The 16,292-nt window shown below is 33.8% G+C and overlaps 4 protein-coding genes across 4 annotated transcripts; all 4 read left to right on the forward strand.

Annotated features, from left to right (window-relative positions):
* The first annotated feature begins 676 nt into the window (after positions 1 to 676).
* Positions 677 to 2,371, forward strand: LOC134705980 (uncharacterized). The gene has a single exon (XM_063564693.1). It carries the CDS (start codon positions 677 to 679, stop codon positions 2,369 to 2,371), a length of 1,695 nt encoding a protein of 564 aa, XP_063420763.1.
* Positions 2,372 to 3,270: 899 nt separating this feature from the next.
* LOC134707916 (uncharacterized) lies at positions 3,271 to 6,603 on the forward strand. The gene is made up of 2 exons (XM_063568078.1): positions 3,271 to 4,251; positions 6,496 to 6,603. Exon 1 carries the CDS (start codon positions 3,477 to 3,479, stop codon positions 4,227 to 4,229), a length of 753 nt encoding a protein of 250 aa, XP_063424148.1. The 5' UTR covers positions 3,271 to 3,476; the 3' UTR covers positions 4,230 to 4,251; positions 6,496 to 6,603.
* Positions 4,504 to 6,288, forward strand: LOC134705982 (uncharacterized). Its single transcript, XM_063564694.1, has one exon. The coding sequence runs from the start codon at positions 4,504 to 4,506 to the stop codon at positions 6,277 to 6,279; it is 1,776 nt and encodes a 591-aa protein (XP_063420764.1). The 3' UTR covers positions 6,280 to 6,288.
* On the forward strand, positions 6,549 to 7,508 carry LOC134705983 (integrase/recombinase xerD homolog). The gene has a single exon (XM_063564695.1). It carries the CDS (start codon positions 6,549 to 6,551, stop codon positions 7,506 to 7,508), a length of 960 nt encoding a protein of 319 aa, XP_063420765.1.
* The last annotated feature ends 8,784 nt before the right edge of the window (positions 7,509 to 16,292 follow it).

Here is a 16,292-nt window from a genome sequence, read left to right on the forward strand (position 1 = left end):
GACGTCATTCCATGCATGGACTTCTATCACTGACGTTTTTGATCTACATGCTTGTAGTCATAAACAAGAACAGGTCCATCATTAAGTTCAAGCATGAACTTAAAGTAAGTGTCCCATCGTTATCAGAAGTTCATGCATGAACTCAGATCTTTCGATTGATATGATTCTCAATCACTGTGACAACAACCGAGACGCCAAATGATGTTTATTTTATTGTATGTATATTATCTAGTATGTATCTTAGTTTATTATATCTTAATAAATATATATTCTATGTTTTTTGTGTATAAATGAAAGTTTTAAGCAAGAAAATAACAGGTGAGCGATTCAGGCTCTTGAGAGCCTCTTGTTATATATTAGAGCGCCTTATGAGTCTTTTGTTGACGAAACGTGCGTTTTGCGTACAAAATTTAAATTCTGGTATAATGATCAGTTAATCTAAAGAAGGGATCTGCATCTTCAATTAAAACTTAAGAAATCTATTCGACAATTGTAGGAACGCAATCATGACTTGGGTGACTGTAAAATTATATCTTCGACACATATAGTGCGTTTACGTTCATCAGTCATAGTCCCCGTCCCGTCATTTTGATTTACAACCATTGTTAATAACTATAACCTTTAGTTCGTTTCGAATTCTAAATAACTTACTTTTAAATTTGTATTACAGGCAAGAATGACGTCAGCTAGTGGCACATTATGTGGTGTGTGTGCAACTCAGGATGTTTTTAGAGATGCCATTTTCTGGTGCCCTGAATGCGATGAAGGTCTATGCACAGCATGCGAAATGTACCATAGGGCTTCTAAATCCTCAAAAAAACACGAAGTAACTTCAGTGGATGATTATAAACAATTACCGTCATCCATAGCAAATATCAAACAATACTGTTCTGACCATGAGGAAAAATATCAGCACTACTGTTCCCAACATGAGACCCTTTGTTGTCCACTTTGTCTCACGTCAAATCACATGAAATGTGATTTTTTAGCAATTGTTGAAGTCATCAAAACGTCCAAGATCTCTGCACTTTACGACATTATGGAACAAAGTATCAAGGATATGAAAAGCAACCTAGAAAGAATAACAGACGACCGCGAGAAAAATTTGGAAGATATTCATGAACAGCGACAGAGATTCTCGACAGATATAAAAGAGATACGAGCAAAAATAAACAAACATCTAGATGAACTTGAACAAGAAATAGAACATAATATCCAAGCTGCGGAACAAAAAGCCATATCACAAGTAGACACAGTCCTTTCAAAAATCTCCAGCCATTCTAAAACAATAGATAAGCTACAGAAGAATATATCTGCGACTAAACATGTTGCTACTGACCTTCAGACATTTTTGGGCGGGAAAATGTTCGAGGCCGAGGTTCAAAAGGAGGAGAAGTTTATGCAGTCTTTAAAAGAAGATGGCGATTTTCAACAAATAAAACTAGAATGCAAAATTGATGACCATATTTCTGACATACTGTGTATGACACAGATGGGACAGATATCCATCACGGCAAATCCACCCACTATTACCGTGTCAACGAATAGAGAAAAGCATGCTCAACAAATGATACCGACGATACCAAAAACAATCAATGAAATCAACCTCACATTACTTGCGAGATTTGAGATATCGAAAAGGAAAGGACTTCAAATCTCGGGTTGCACTATCATGCCTTCCAGAAAAATAGTCTTTGTAGATCAAGTCAATCATAGTCTTGTAATTCACAACGAAAATGGAGTATTTGAAAGTGAAATTCTTGTATCACAAAGTCCTGTTGATGTTACGGGCATTGATGAAAACACCGTCGCGGTCACCCATAATTCAAGGCCTTATCATACCGAAGTTATTGACATTGCTAATAAACTGGTTGTAAAAATGATTAAAACGCCCAATATGTGCTACGGTATAACAAAAAGAGAAGGCAGATTGATATTTTATACTTTTGGGACAGGTATTCAAACAGTCGATGTGACCGATGAAAGTACTTTCACCACATTAGTTAAAGTTGATTATAAAAATCACTCCAACTATGTAACAGCATCAAAGGACGAGACATACCATGCATGCCCAGGCTCAAACACCGTCACATGCTACACAGTCACAGGACAGAAGATTTGGGAATACACACATGAATTAATGTTGCATGGGATTCGAGATATAACTGTTGACAACGATTCCAATGTGTACGTGGCATCCTACGGGAATAACAATGTCGTCGTTATTTCACCAGATGGAAATGATGCTCATCGATTGTTAGGAGAAGAAAATGAGATTAAAAAACCTCATGGTATCCATATAGACAATAAGAAAAATAATTTACTGGTTGTCAACTTCTGTGGAACAGCATTTTTATATAACATTAAGTGATATTATTTAGCTTTTGTCCTCAGAAAATACAGACAGAAACACGTTAAAACCGCTGATTTGCAACTAAATTATGAATGTAAATAGTGTTAGTAGTATTTCAATATTCAGCCCCATTCTACTAATTGGTCAGCCATCAGTCATACCCTGATATACACTATCTTTTTCGGGTAATTAATACTGATAGCGTTCGACATTTCAGCCGAACAAATTTATCACTTTTACTTAACTTAATTATTGTATGCTGGTTCATATTCTGGACGCCAATCTTTGCTCCTTTATTATGTAATTCACTAACAAAACAATTATGAAACTAAGAAACGGAAAAATACTAAATACTAAACTTGTTCAAAGGGTATCTACACGTCTCAATTTTCAAAATCGGTTATCTAAAAATACTACCATCGCTAACATTTTTAACAATAAAAATCGTGGTTACCCTTCTATCGATAAGTGTCATGCCAAAAAATGACTTACATGTCCCCGTCTTTCCACCAACAATACGGTAAGGTCCACGTTTAATGGTCGCACATTTTCTTTAAATTTTGAAACTGATATTACTTGAAAAACAAACAGTATTATTTATTTACTCACATGAAACAAACCGGGATGTGGTATTCAGTACGTAGGAGAAACTGGAAGATATTTATCAAAACGCACTCAAGAACATCTGTATCGTTTTAAAAGACCTAATAAATTCAAAAGTATCATTTACCAACACCTTAAGAAGCACAACCATCCTTTTAAATATTTAGCAGTTCAACCTTTAGAAGTAGTAAATAAGCAGCCTGGTGAATCGCATTCAAAGTTTGTACGATCACGGAAAATAATTGAATTAAATTGGATTAAAAAATTACAGACAGTTTACCCTCTCGGTCTAAATGATAATATCATGGGAAATGTATTTATCAATGTTATATAGAACACGTGTATTTGTTGTGACATTTGTCACATGACTAGATATACCGGTTTGAAGGTATTCTCTATAGAGTAATGAGTATTTCACGAGCTAATATAAGCGGGAAGAATTGTAACGGTAAATATATGTGTAGTTATTTGTCATTCGACGCTTGCATTTCGGACAGTTAAGTCTGGTCATTTCTTCAATATGGCCGAACATACAGAAGAAAGTTTACTTCTACAAGACGACTCGTTACCTGATAAAAGCAGTGATGGTGCTAACAGATCTTCTTCTGATAGGGACTTACATGACACGTTCTCTCTATTCAAGTTGTACATGGACGGGAAAATGGATAGCCTTGAATCCAAGTTGGTACGTGAACAAGACGCGATGTCCAAGAAGATAAAAGAGGAAGTCTCTATCAAGTTTAAGCACGAAGGAAACCGAATTCAATTTAAGTTTAATGAAGAAATCGTGAACGATCTCAATAAGCTTTACAAGTCAATACCGTCAACAGAGGCACATAGTATTCGTGTTGTTCTGGATTTACTGGATAAAGTTAAAGGCCGTAATAAGCTTATAAGGATTGCTGATTCTTCCCCGGCAGGATGGTCAACCGTCCGTGAGTACGAGTCCAATGATATTGCTTCTGACAGTGAAGATGAGAAGAAAATTCGCCAGGCGGAGAGTCGAGCTATGCGCACGATGAAAGACAAGACAAAAGGACGTCCCGCTCCGTATTCTAACAAACCCAGATTGCCACCAGCTGAAACCTATGCTAATCCTACCTACAATCAACAGTTTCAGAGGCAGCCCTTTCGTAACAGCGCCGCACGGCGTGAGCCGTGCCAGTCGGACATGTGCTTCTATTGTAAGCAGTTCGGGCATTGGAGAAAAAATTGCCCCCTCAGATCTGGATCTGTTGGTGCCGGATCGTCTGGACTTGCCAATCAAAAGTAAATCTGCAGATGCACCCAGAAATGTAAATGATAAGTATAAAATTACTGATATAGATTGTTTTAAATGTGAATATGAGTCACAGTATGAATTAGATAATTTCTTAACTCAAATTCATTATTTTGAAGAAATTAGTCATAATTTAATGTCATTTACGGGTGTTAAAGGAAGGTTAGCCAAGCATGTAAAATTTTGGGAAAGTATTGGAGCAAATTCCTTTGTTATTGACACAATACGTAACGGTTATGTCATTCCATTTATTGACCCGCCGGTAAAAATGTTTATTAAGAATAATAAATCGGCACTGATAAACGAATCTTTTGTCAATCAGACTATTTCTGAGTTAGTTACTACAGGTTGTGTTGTTGAAGTACCATTTCAACCTCATGTTGTCAATCCATTAAGCGTAGCGATTCAAAAATCTGGCAAAAAACGGCTTATTCTTGACTTATCTTCTTTAAATAGATCAATCAAAAAAGATAAAATAAAATTTGAAGATTGGAAGATAGCAGTTCAATATTTTCAGAGAGATTCGTACATGTATAAATTTGATTTAAGTTCTGGATATTTTCATTTGGACATTTGTCCGCAGCAACAAACCTTTTTAGGTTTCAGATGGAATAATAGATTTTATTGTTTTACAGTTTTAGTATTTGGTATATGTACGGGCCCATATATATTTACAAAATGTCTGAGACCTATGGTCAAATATTGGCGTGAAAACGGTATAGATGTTGTTTTGTACCTTGATGATGGTTTTGGTATGTGTACAGATAAATCTAAGTGTATAGAAGATTCAGATTTTGTTAAGAAATCTTTAGAAGATGCCGGTTTTCTCATAAATGAAGGAAAGTCCATTTTTTCCCCTGTACAGTCATTAGAATGGCTTGGTATTGTTTGGAATGCTAGCGAATTTAGTCTCGTTATCCCAGACAGACGTGTAAATGATTTGCGTGTATCGCTTGTGTCAGTTATTGGAAGATTTCCTAATATAACTGCTAGGACCTTAGCTCAGGTTGTAGGTAAAATTATTTCCATGGCTCCAGTCATTGGCAATGTAGCTAGAATTATGACAAAATTTTGTTATATGGCAATAGAGTGTAGAACAGAATGGGACAAATGGCTGTTATTTCCATATCCATACAAAGTCTTATCAGAACTGCATTTTTGGTTAAAAAACATACATAGTTTAAACATTAAGTTGTTGGGTCATTACTCAAAGTCACATGTTGTAATTTACTCTGACGCCAGTGGTAAAGGGGCAGGTGCATATTCAGTAGAACTTGACAAGAAGATTTTTCATGAAACGTGGGATTTTTCTGAAGCTCAAGAAAGTTCGACATGGAGGGAGTTGAAGGCTATAGAGCTAGCCTTGATATCTTTCAAAAATGTTTTTGAAGGCAAAACGCTTAAATGGTACACAGATAATCAGAACTGTGTTAAAATTGTAAAAGCTGGTAGTATGAATGAAAAACTACAATTTTTAGCTTTGTCGATTTTTTCGGTCTGTATTCAAAAATGCATTTCCATTGACATTCAATGGATTCCTAGATCGCAAAACTCTCAAGCTGATTATATCAGTAGAATAGTTGATTACGAGGACTGGGGCGTATCAAATGAGTTTTTTCAATTTATGAATGATTTATGGGGTCCTTACACAATAGACCGGTTTGCAAATTCTCAGAATGCAAAAGTGTGTAGATACAATTCTATGTTTTGGAACCCGTGTGCAATAGCTGTAGATGCTTTTACACAAGATTGGTCAAATGAGAATAATTGGTTGGTACCACCTGTTTATTCGGTTATTCGGTGTATTAAGCACTTGATTTACTGTAAGGCCAAAGGGACCTTGATTGTTCCTAAATGGAAATCGGCAGCCTATTGGACTAAGATTTTTGATAAAAACCTAGAATACCAGGTACATGTTACAGATGTAATTGAATTTATAGATACAGAAGGTATCTTTGTGAGAGGGTCGAACCCAAGTTCTATATTTGCTCAAGAACAATTCATAACACCAGTTTTGGCGGTTATGTTAGATGCTACTCGGTAGCGGTGACACGGTCATATACAAAATAGTTGACATGGTTACGTTTATTAATGATTTACCAATAATGTATTGGTGGTGACATGGTCAAGAATTATAGTTGACAAGGTCAAATGTATGTGACAAGACTTCTGGTTTAATGTGAAGTATGGTCATGCTAATTTTAAAATATATATTATGTTTTGAGCTTATTAATTTTTATAACGTTAACACATTTTACAGACATTTTCAATGTTGGGATATGGCAATCATTGTCCAGCGATATTCATCCTAGTATGCCTGATCATCTTGTACAGAAGCTTCCAGATTATGTTCTATCGTCGAGGGCGGACAGCACCAGAAAGAAGTACACTTACGGATTCAACTCTTGGTGTAAGTGGTCAAAATTACATTGCATTTCTTCATTACCAGCTTCTACTGCTCATATTGCATTATACTTAGTTCATATATCAGAAACATTCAACTCTACAAGTAAAATAGATGAGGCTGTATATGCGATTTCTTGGGCACACAAGCTGGCCGGTTTTCCGAACCCTTGCAATTCCGACTTGGTTATTTCTGTTCGTGAAGGGTCATACAGAAAAATTGGACATAAAATTAATAAAAAGGAACCTATTACAGCTAACATTTTATCAAAAATTGTTCATTTATATGGTCAAGATTGTAATAATCTTAAAGATGTACGCATTGCATGCATGTGCTTATTAAGTTATGCAGGATTTTTAAGATTTTCTGAATTAGCTAATTTGAAAAGATCTAATGTAACCTTTTTACCTACTCATGTTAAGCTATTTTTAGAACAGAGCAAAACTGATGTTTACAGGGAAGGTCGTGATGTAGTTATTTCTAAAACTGGAAATAATACTTGTCCAGTGGCTATGTTAGAACATTATATGAAGTTAGCTCAAATAGCAGAAAATTCTGACGAATTTGTATTCAGGTCTTTAAGTTATTGTAGTAAAAGTGGAACTTATAAGTTAAGGAAAAATTCACCACTTTCATACACTAGAGCTAGAGAAGTTTTGTTGAATGCATTAGAAACCATCGGTTTAGATAAAAAACAGTTCGGTCTTCACAGTTTACGTTCAGGTGGAGCAACTGCTGCAGCAGCAGCAGGGGTTGAAGATCGTCTATTTAAAAAACATGGGCGATGGAAAAGCGAAAATGCTAAAGATGGTTATATAAAAGAAAGTATAGATAATAGATTGTCAGTATCTAAAAAATTGGGTATATAAGATATATATATTGCTGAAAAATAACTATTATCTGTTCCCTTTCTTTGTTTTTCATTCGATGCTTAACTGTACTGTCCAGGCGAGCTGATATCCCAAATAGTGTTTGGTTTTTTATTTATAAATATTTTATGTTCGTTTGAGTTGACGAACAAGAACATAAATGTATTTATCAATGTTATATAGAACACGTGTATTTGTTGTGACATTTGTCACATGACTAGATATACCGGTTTGAAGGTATTCTCTATAGAGTAATGAGTATTTCACGAGCTAATATAAGCGGGAAGAATTGTAACGGTAAATATATGTGTAGTTATTTGTCATTCGACGCTTGCATTTCGGACAGTTAAGTCTGGTCATTTGACCCCACCCACCCACCCACTTTTATTTTGTCAATATTGAAAATTGATGTATTCATGCTTAAGATTTATGTGGATGTTTTTTAAGATTATACGTGCTTGAAAAGATTGTTAACAAGATATTTCTTTTGTAGATTGTGTATAATTGGAAAATGATATGTTGAACATGTTGAAGCAGCGGCTACGGGCGTGCAGACAAACATTGTAAATAAATGAATAAATATGCTTAACTGTACTGTCCAGGCGAGCTGATATCCCAAATAGTGTTTGGTTTTTTATTTATAAATATTTTATGTTCGTTTGAGTTGACGAACAAGAACATAATTGGTAATATATCTAGAACCAATTCCGTTAACATTTTGGATATTGTTTCTAAAACTGTTCGTAAAAACCGTTCTCACGGTTGTAGAACAAATCGCAATCAAAGAAAATTTCGGGCCAATCATACCAATATTTCGGACCTTATTTCTATTTCAAAAAACAACGGCAGACATTATCTGTTAACAAAACTCTGTTCGTTACCGGTTAATAAGTTAAATAAAATTTTGGAGGATTGCAACACAATTTCATATAGCAGTCCTAAGTATGAAATTGTTCAAATTATTATGGCATATTGTTATTCTAAATTATTTCCCAAAATTGATCGCCCTGAAGATCATAAAAAACATTTTATTAAAATTAAGTATGTCAACAAAGGCTTTGATTTTGTAAATATTGCCGGTATATTTAACGACCATTCTGTTAAAGAACAAATTCCTGGATATTTTGACAATACTGAGCTACCTCTTATTTGTTATATTTACAAGAAATCTACCCGGAAATTTGTGTTTAATTATAGTCAATTGTGTAAAGATGTTAATATCAGTGAAAATACACCTACTTCATGTAATTGCAGTAATTCCGAATATATTTATGGACCCATTTCCCATGTTATAACAGGAGATCTTAACATCGTTCAAGACCGAGAGTTAAAATCATTTCTCAGTAAAGGACCTAAATATCGTCCCCCGTCAATTATTAATTGGAATGAGTGTCGTAATATCATCCACGACTCACTCCTTACTTACTGTATGAAATGGATAAAACGGGAAAAAGCTGACAAAAAATCTTTGGACTCTTTTTTTCATTCAGTAATGAAGATAGTTGATATACGTATTCAACATTTTAAAGAACATTTTACTATTAACAATAACCACAATAAACCTATTTCTCGTATCAAACATAAACTAAAAGAACTAGCCAAGGAATTTGTTTTTGTCCCGGCCGATAAAGCTGCTAATAATATTATTATTGTTTGACGTAAATTTTACATCGAGGTTCTGAAAAAGGAAATCACCAATTCACCAACATTCCAACTGACTCCATTTTCAGAAAACGAAATCTGTAACAAACATAAACTTTTAGCCACCGCTTTACAAGCAGAGCCAAATACAATGAAAGTTCCAACTATGTATTGGCTTCCGAAGCTACACAAAACCCCTTACAAATATAGATTTATTTCGTCTTCAAGCCATTGTTCAACTACTAAATTGTCTATTATTCTTACCAGCACACTTGGTACAATTAAAAACCTTATAATAAATTGTTCAAATAAGGCCTTCGAAAATAGTGGAATAAATTACTTTTGGAGTGTCAAGAACTCGTTGGAAGTACTTGATAAATTGCATGCTTATATTGGTGATTTTGAATCTGTTCAAAGTTTTGATTTTTCTACCCTGTATACCACATTGCCTCACATTCTCATTAAGAAAAAATTCACACATCTAATTAAATGGGCATTCAAAAAATCAGAATGTGAATATATATGTTCAAACTCTTTTAGGTCATTTTTTAGTAGCAATAAACAAAAAAACTATGTTAATTGGACATGCTTTGATACTATATATGCCCTTGAATTTTTACTAGATAACATTTTTGTTCGCTTTGGGGATTCCGTATATCGTCAGATTATCGGAATTCCAATGGGGACTAACTGTGCACCACTTATTGCGGACCTCTTTTTGTATTGTTACGAGTTACAATTTATGACAAAAATAAGCAAAGACCCATCAAAACAACATCTGATAAACTAATTTAATAATACTTTTAGATATTTGGATGATATTTTGGCTCTCAATAATGACGACTTCAGTATGTATATTAATGAAATTTATCCTGGTGAACTCACTTTAAATAAAGCTAATACTAACAATGACCACTGCCCTTTCCTCGATCTTGATATCTATATCACTAACGGAAAGCTGAATACTAAAATTTATGATAAAAGGGATGATTTTTCATTTCCTATCGTTAATTATCCGTTTTTAGATGGTGACGTTCCCTTGTCACCATCTTACGGTGTTTATATATCTCAACTTGTACGATTCGCTCGTGTATGTAACAATGTTTTAGATTTTAACGAGAGAAATTTATGTATTACTGAAAAATTATTACACCAGGGTTTTCGATATCACAAACTAGTCAAAACATTTACTAAATTTTATCATCGGTATAAAGACATCATTCGTAAATATAGCTCAACATGCAGACTTTTTATACGTTCAGGTATTTCACATCCAATTTTTTATGGAAATATTCTTTATAAAGCACAAAGGTGTCAGTATTCACCTCATAAACTTACAAAACCTTTGAATAGACTTATTAAGAAGGGATATAATTACGATACTGTTGTCAAGTCATTAAAGATTGCATATTTTGGCGTTAATATTGAGTCACTGATAAGGTCTTTGCGTCGGAACTAAACACATTTATTCTAAAAACAGTTGTTGGCATGACACGGGTTATGTTCTTCTCATATATGTTATGATGGTATGATACTAAACCCCTTACGGGAAGGATTGTGCCTGATGTTCATATGATGAAATCATAATCTTTCAGTCAGTTTAATTGAAGTCTGGAGCTGGCATGTCAGTTAACTGCTAGTAGTCTGTTGTTATTTATGTATTATTGTCATTTTGTTTATTTTCTTTGGTTACATCTTCTGACATCAGACTCGGACTTCTCTTGAACTGAATTTTAATTTGCGTATTGTTATGCTTTTACTTTTCTACACTGGTTAGAGGTATAGGGGGAGGGTTGAGATCTCACAAACATGTTTAACCCCGCCGCATTTTTGCGCCTGTCCCAAGTCAGGAGCCTCTGGCCTTTGTTAGTCTTGTATTATTTAAATTTTAGTTTCTTGTGTACAATTTGGAAATTAGTATGGCGTTCATTATCACTGAACTAGTATATATTTGTTTAGGGGCCAGCTGAAGGACGCCTCCGGGTGCGGGAATTTCTCGCTACATTGAAGACCTGTTGGTGACCTTCTGCTGTTGTGTTTTTTTATTTTGGTCGGGTAGTTGTCTCTTTGACACATTCCCCATTTCCATTCTCAATTTTATTTTTTACAAAGTTTGTCTTTAGTGCCGTGTGGAGGCAGTAGAGTGCCTCCCCGTGCTTCAGGTTTATGCTCTTATAATATACTAGATTATGGAGTGTGTGTCCGAGCGAGAACTTCTCTAGTTCATTACTTTAGGAATGTTTATCAAAAAGTAGTATTTCAATATTCAGCCCCATTCTACTAATTGGTCAGCCATCAGTCATACCCTGATATACACTATCTTTTTCGGGTAATTAATACTGATAGCGTTCGACATTTCAGCCGAACAAATTTATCACTTTTACTTAACTTAATTATTGTATGCTGGTTCATATTCTGGACGCCAATCTTTGCTCCTTTATTATGTAATTCACTAACAAAACAATTATGAAACTAAGAAACGGAAAAATACTAAATACTAAACTTGTTCAAAGGGTATCTACACGTCTCAATTTTCAAAATCGGTTATCTAAAAATACTACCATCGCTAACATTTTTAACAATAAAAATCGTGGTTACCCTTCTATCGATAAGTGTCATGCCAAAAAATGACTTACATGTCCCCGTCTTTCCACCAACAATACGGTAAGGTCCACGTTTAATGGTCGCACATTTTCTTTAAATTTTGAAACTGATATTACTTGAAAAACAAACAGTATTATTTATTTACTCACATGAAACAAACCGGGATGTGGTATTCAGTACGTAGGAGAAACTGTAAGATATTTATCAAAACGCACTCAAGAACATCTGTATCGTTTTAAAAGACCTAATAAATTCAAAAGTATCATTTACCAACACCTTAAGAAGCACAACCATCCTTTTAAATATTTAGCAGTTCAACCTTTAGAAGTAGTAAATAAGCAGCCTGGTGAATCGCATTCAAAGTTTGTACGATCACGGAAAATAATTGAATTAAATTGGATTAAAAAATTACAGACAGTTTACCCTCTCGGTCTAAATGATAATATCATGGGAATTGGTAATATATCTAGAACCAATTCCGTTAACATTTTGGATATTGTTTCTAAAACTGTTCGTAAAAACCGTTCTCACGGTTGTAGAACAAATCGCAATCAAAGAAAATTTCGGGCCAATCATACCAATATTTCGGACCTTATTTCTATTTCAAAAAACAACGGCAGACATTATCTGTTAACAAAACTCTGTTCGTTACCGGTTAATAAGTTAAATAAAATTTTGGAGGATTGCAACACAATTTCATATAGCAGTCCTAAGTATGAAATTGTTCAAATTATTATGGCATATTGTTATTCTAAATTATTTCCCAAAATTGATCGCCCTGAAGATCATAAAAAACATTTTATTAAAATTAAGTATGTCAACAAAGGCTTTGATTTTGTAAATATTGCCGGTATATTTAACGACCATTCTGTTAAAGAACAAATTCCTGGATATTTTGACAATACTGAGCTACCTCTTATTTGTTATATTTACAAGAAATCTACCCGGAAATTTGTGTTTAATTATAGTCAATTGTGTAAAGATGTTAATATCAGTGAAAATACACCTACTTCATGTAATTGCAGTAATTCCGAATATATTTATGGACCCATTTCCCATGTTATAACAGGAGATCTTAACATCGTTCAAGACCGAGAGTTAAAATCATTTCTCAGTAAAGGACCTAAATATCGTCCCCCGTCAATTATTAATTGGAATGAGTGTCGTAATATCATCCACGACTCACTCCTTACTTACTGTATGAAATGGATAAAACGGGAAAAAGCTGACAAAAAATCTTTGGACTCTTTTTTTAATTCAGTAATGAAGATAGTTGATATACGTATTCAACATTTTAAAGAACATTTTACTATTAACAATAACCACAATAAACCTATTTCTCGTATCAAACATAAACTAAAAGAACTAGCCAAGGAATTTGTTTTTGTCCCGGCCGATAAAGCTGCTAATAATATTATTATTGTTTGACGTAAATTTTACATCGAGGTTCTGAAAAAGGAAATCACCAATTCACCAACATTCCAACTGACTCCATTTTCAGAAAACGAAATCTGTAACAAACATAAACTTTTAGCCACCGCTTTACAAGCAGAGCCAAATACAATGAAAGTTCCAACTATGTATTGGCTTCCGAAGCTACACAAAACCCCTTACAAATATAGATTTATTTCGTCTTCAAGCCATTGTTCAACTACTAAATTGTCTATTATTCTTACCAGCACACTTGGTACAATTAAAAACCTTATAATAAATTGTTCAAATAAGGCCTTCGAAAATAGTGGAATAAATTACTTTTGGAGTGTCAAGAACTCGTTGGAAGTACTTGATAAATTGCATGCTTATATTGGTGATTTTGAATCTGTTCAAAGTTTTGATTTTTCTACCCTGTATACCACATTGCCTCACATTCTCATTAAGAAAAAATTCACACATCTAATTAAATGGGCATTCAAAAAATCAGAATGTGAATATATATGTTCAAACTCTTTTAGGTCATTTTTTAGTAGCAATAAACAAAAAAACTATGTTAATTGGACATGCTTTGATACTATATATGCCCTTGAATTTTTACTAGATAACATTTTTGTTCGCTTTGGGGATTCCGTATATCGTCAGATTATCGGAATTCCAATGGGGACTAACTGTGCACCACTTATTGCGGACCTCTTTTTGTATTGTTACGAGTTACAATTTATGACAAAAATAAGCAAAGACCCATCAAAACAACATCTGATAAACAAATTTAATAATACTTTTAGATATTTGGATGATATTTTGGCTCTCAATAATGACGACTTCAGTATGTATATTAATGAAATTTATCCTGGTGAACTCACTTTAAATAAAGCTAATACTAACAATGACCACTGCCCTTTCCTCGATCTTGATATCTATATCACTAACGGAAAGCTGAATACTAAAATTTATGATAAAAGGGATGATTTTTCATTTCCTATCGTTAATTATCCGTTTTTAGATGGTGACGTTCCCTTGTCACCATCTTACGGTGTTTATATATCTCAACTTGTACGATTCGCTCGTGTATGTAACAATGTTTTAGATTTTAACGAGAGAAATTTATGTATTACTGAAAAATTATTACACCAGGGTTTTCGATATCACAAACTAGTCAAAACATTTACTAAATTTTATCATCGGTATAAAGACATCATTCGTAAATATAGCTCAACATGCAGACTTTTTATACGTTCAGGTATTTCACATCCAATTTTTTATGGAAATATTCTTTATAAAGCACAAAGGTGTCAGTATTCACCTCATAAACTTACAAAACCTTTGAATAGACTTATTAAGAAGGGATATAATTACGATACTGTTGTCAAGTCATTAAAGATTGCATATTTTGGCGTTAATATTGAGTCACTGATAAGGTCTTTGCGTCGGAACTAAACACATTTATTCTAAAAACAGTTGTTGGCATGACACGGGTTATGTTCTTCTCATATATGTTATGATGGTATGATACTAAACCCCTTACGGGAAGGATTGTGCCTGATGTTCATATGATGAAATCATAATCTTTCAGTCAGTTTAATTGAAGTCTGGAGCTGGCATGTCAGTTAACTGCTAGTAGTCTGTTGTTATTTATGTATTATTGTCATTTTGTTTATTTTCTTTGGTTACATCTTCTGACATCAGACTCGGACTTCTCTTGAACTGAATTTTAATTTGCGTATTGTTATGCTTTTACTTTTCTACACTGGTTAGAGGTATAGGGGGAGGGTTGAGATCTCACAAACATGTTTAACCCCGCCGCATTTTTGCGCCTGTCCCAAGTCAGGAGCCTCTGGCCTTTGTTAGTCTTGTATTATTTAAATTTTAGTTTCTTGTGTACAATTTGGAAATTAGTATGGCGTTCATTATCACTGAACTAGTATATATTTGTTTAGGGGCCAGCTGAAGGACGCCTCCGGGTGCGGGAATTTCTCGCTACATTGAAGACCTGTTGGTGACCTTCTGCTGTTGTGTTTTTTTATTTTGGTCGGGTAGTTGTCTCTTTGACACATTCCCCATTTCCATTCTCAATTTTATTCATTGCTACCTTAAATTACTGAACAATAAGCATTGTTGATGTATTGTCATTACGCTGTTTTGAATGTAGTTTCTAAAGTTTCATCAACTATATTTATACTTGTTACTAGCCTAATGCTTGGTTGTCTGTATATTTGAGAACGCATAAACTATGGTTTAAATTAGACTGTTGAATTTATGGTATAACATATAACATTCGAATACGAGATATTCTATTTTTCTGGTTAGGCTAACTTTTATAAATGTCCACGAGACAGAATTCCAACTCCAGCTCTAAAAATCGTCGTTATTTTTTTTTTCTTTTTATGAGCATCTGGTGTGGTATTTGGGTCATATGAGGTTAATACCATCTCATCAGCCATTAGTTAATACTGTTCAACAGGTGATCGGTAGTATGCACTGAGGAAAATGAAATCTTGGTATTGTTTACAGTTTTGTATAATTTCGGTATTTATCTTTTTGAATCGCATTTAATATACATTAGAAATAATAGGGAAACCCTTTCTGTTAATTGGTAATTTCTGCAGAAATATTAATTCTATGATCATAGCCGTCACCAATAGATTAATCAAGTAATATTAGCATTCAATGTTAGTTGTCTGTCATTTAAGTTTGGCATTATGAAATGCGAATATTCGTCTGATTACTTTGATATTTAAAATTCAAGAAACAATATAACAGCCGTTTTTTACAAAAATTATCATCACCGGAAGAAATGTTTTAAAGTTGGATAATTAGATAATATAATTAAATAGATAGGGAAGTATTTGATTTTGTGAGCTGATCTGAAATTCGAAAAGCACCACAGAACATAATTTGACATTGTACATCTAATAGGTATACTTGAAAACAGCTTTGTTTAACATATAACGGATGTTATGCAAGGCTAAATTCTCTTTATTTTAATCTGCAGAAGAGTTCATTGAATACATTTTTACTTCATATTATATAAATATCACAGCTTTATGTTGAAACTTTTTGGCTTTGAAGATTTTTTTTTAATTTTGATTTCAAAATATACTTTAA

Source organism: Mytilus trossulus, chromosome 2 (genome assembly GCF_036588685.1).
Source record: "Mytilus trossulus isolate FHL-02 chromosome 2, PNRI_Mtr1.1.1.hap1, whole genome shotgun sequence".
Taxonomy (NCBI): Eukaryota; Metazoa; Mollusca; class Bivalvia; order Mytilida; family Mytilidae; genus Mytilus; species Mytilus trossulus.

Excerpts from the sequence above, each read along its gene's own strand:
- LOC134705980 (XM_063564693.1), top strand. The coding sequence starts at position 677 with ATGACGTCAGCTAGTGGCACATTATGTGGTGTGTGTGCAACTCAGGAT.
- LOC134705983 (XM_063564695.1), top strand. The coding sequence starts at position 6,549 with ATGCCTGATCATCTTGTACAGAAGCTTCCAGATTATGTTCTATCGTCG.
- LOC134707916 (XM_063568078.1), top strand. The coding sequence starts at position 3,477 with ATGGCCGAACATACAGAAGAAAGTTTACTTCTACAAGACGACTCGTTA.
- LOC134705982 (XM_063564694.1), top strand. The coding sequence starts at position 4,504 with ATGTTTATTAAGAATAATAAATCGGCACTGATAAACGAATCTTTTGTC.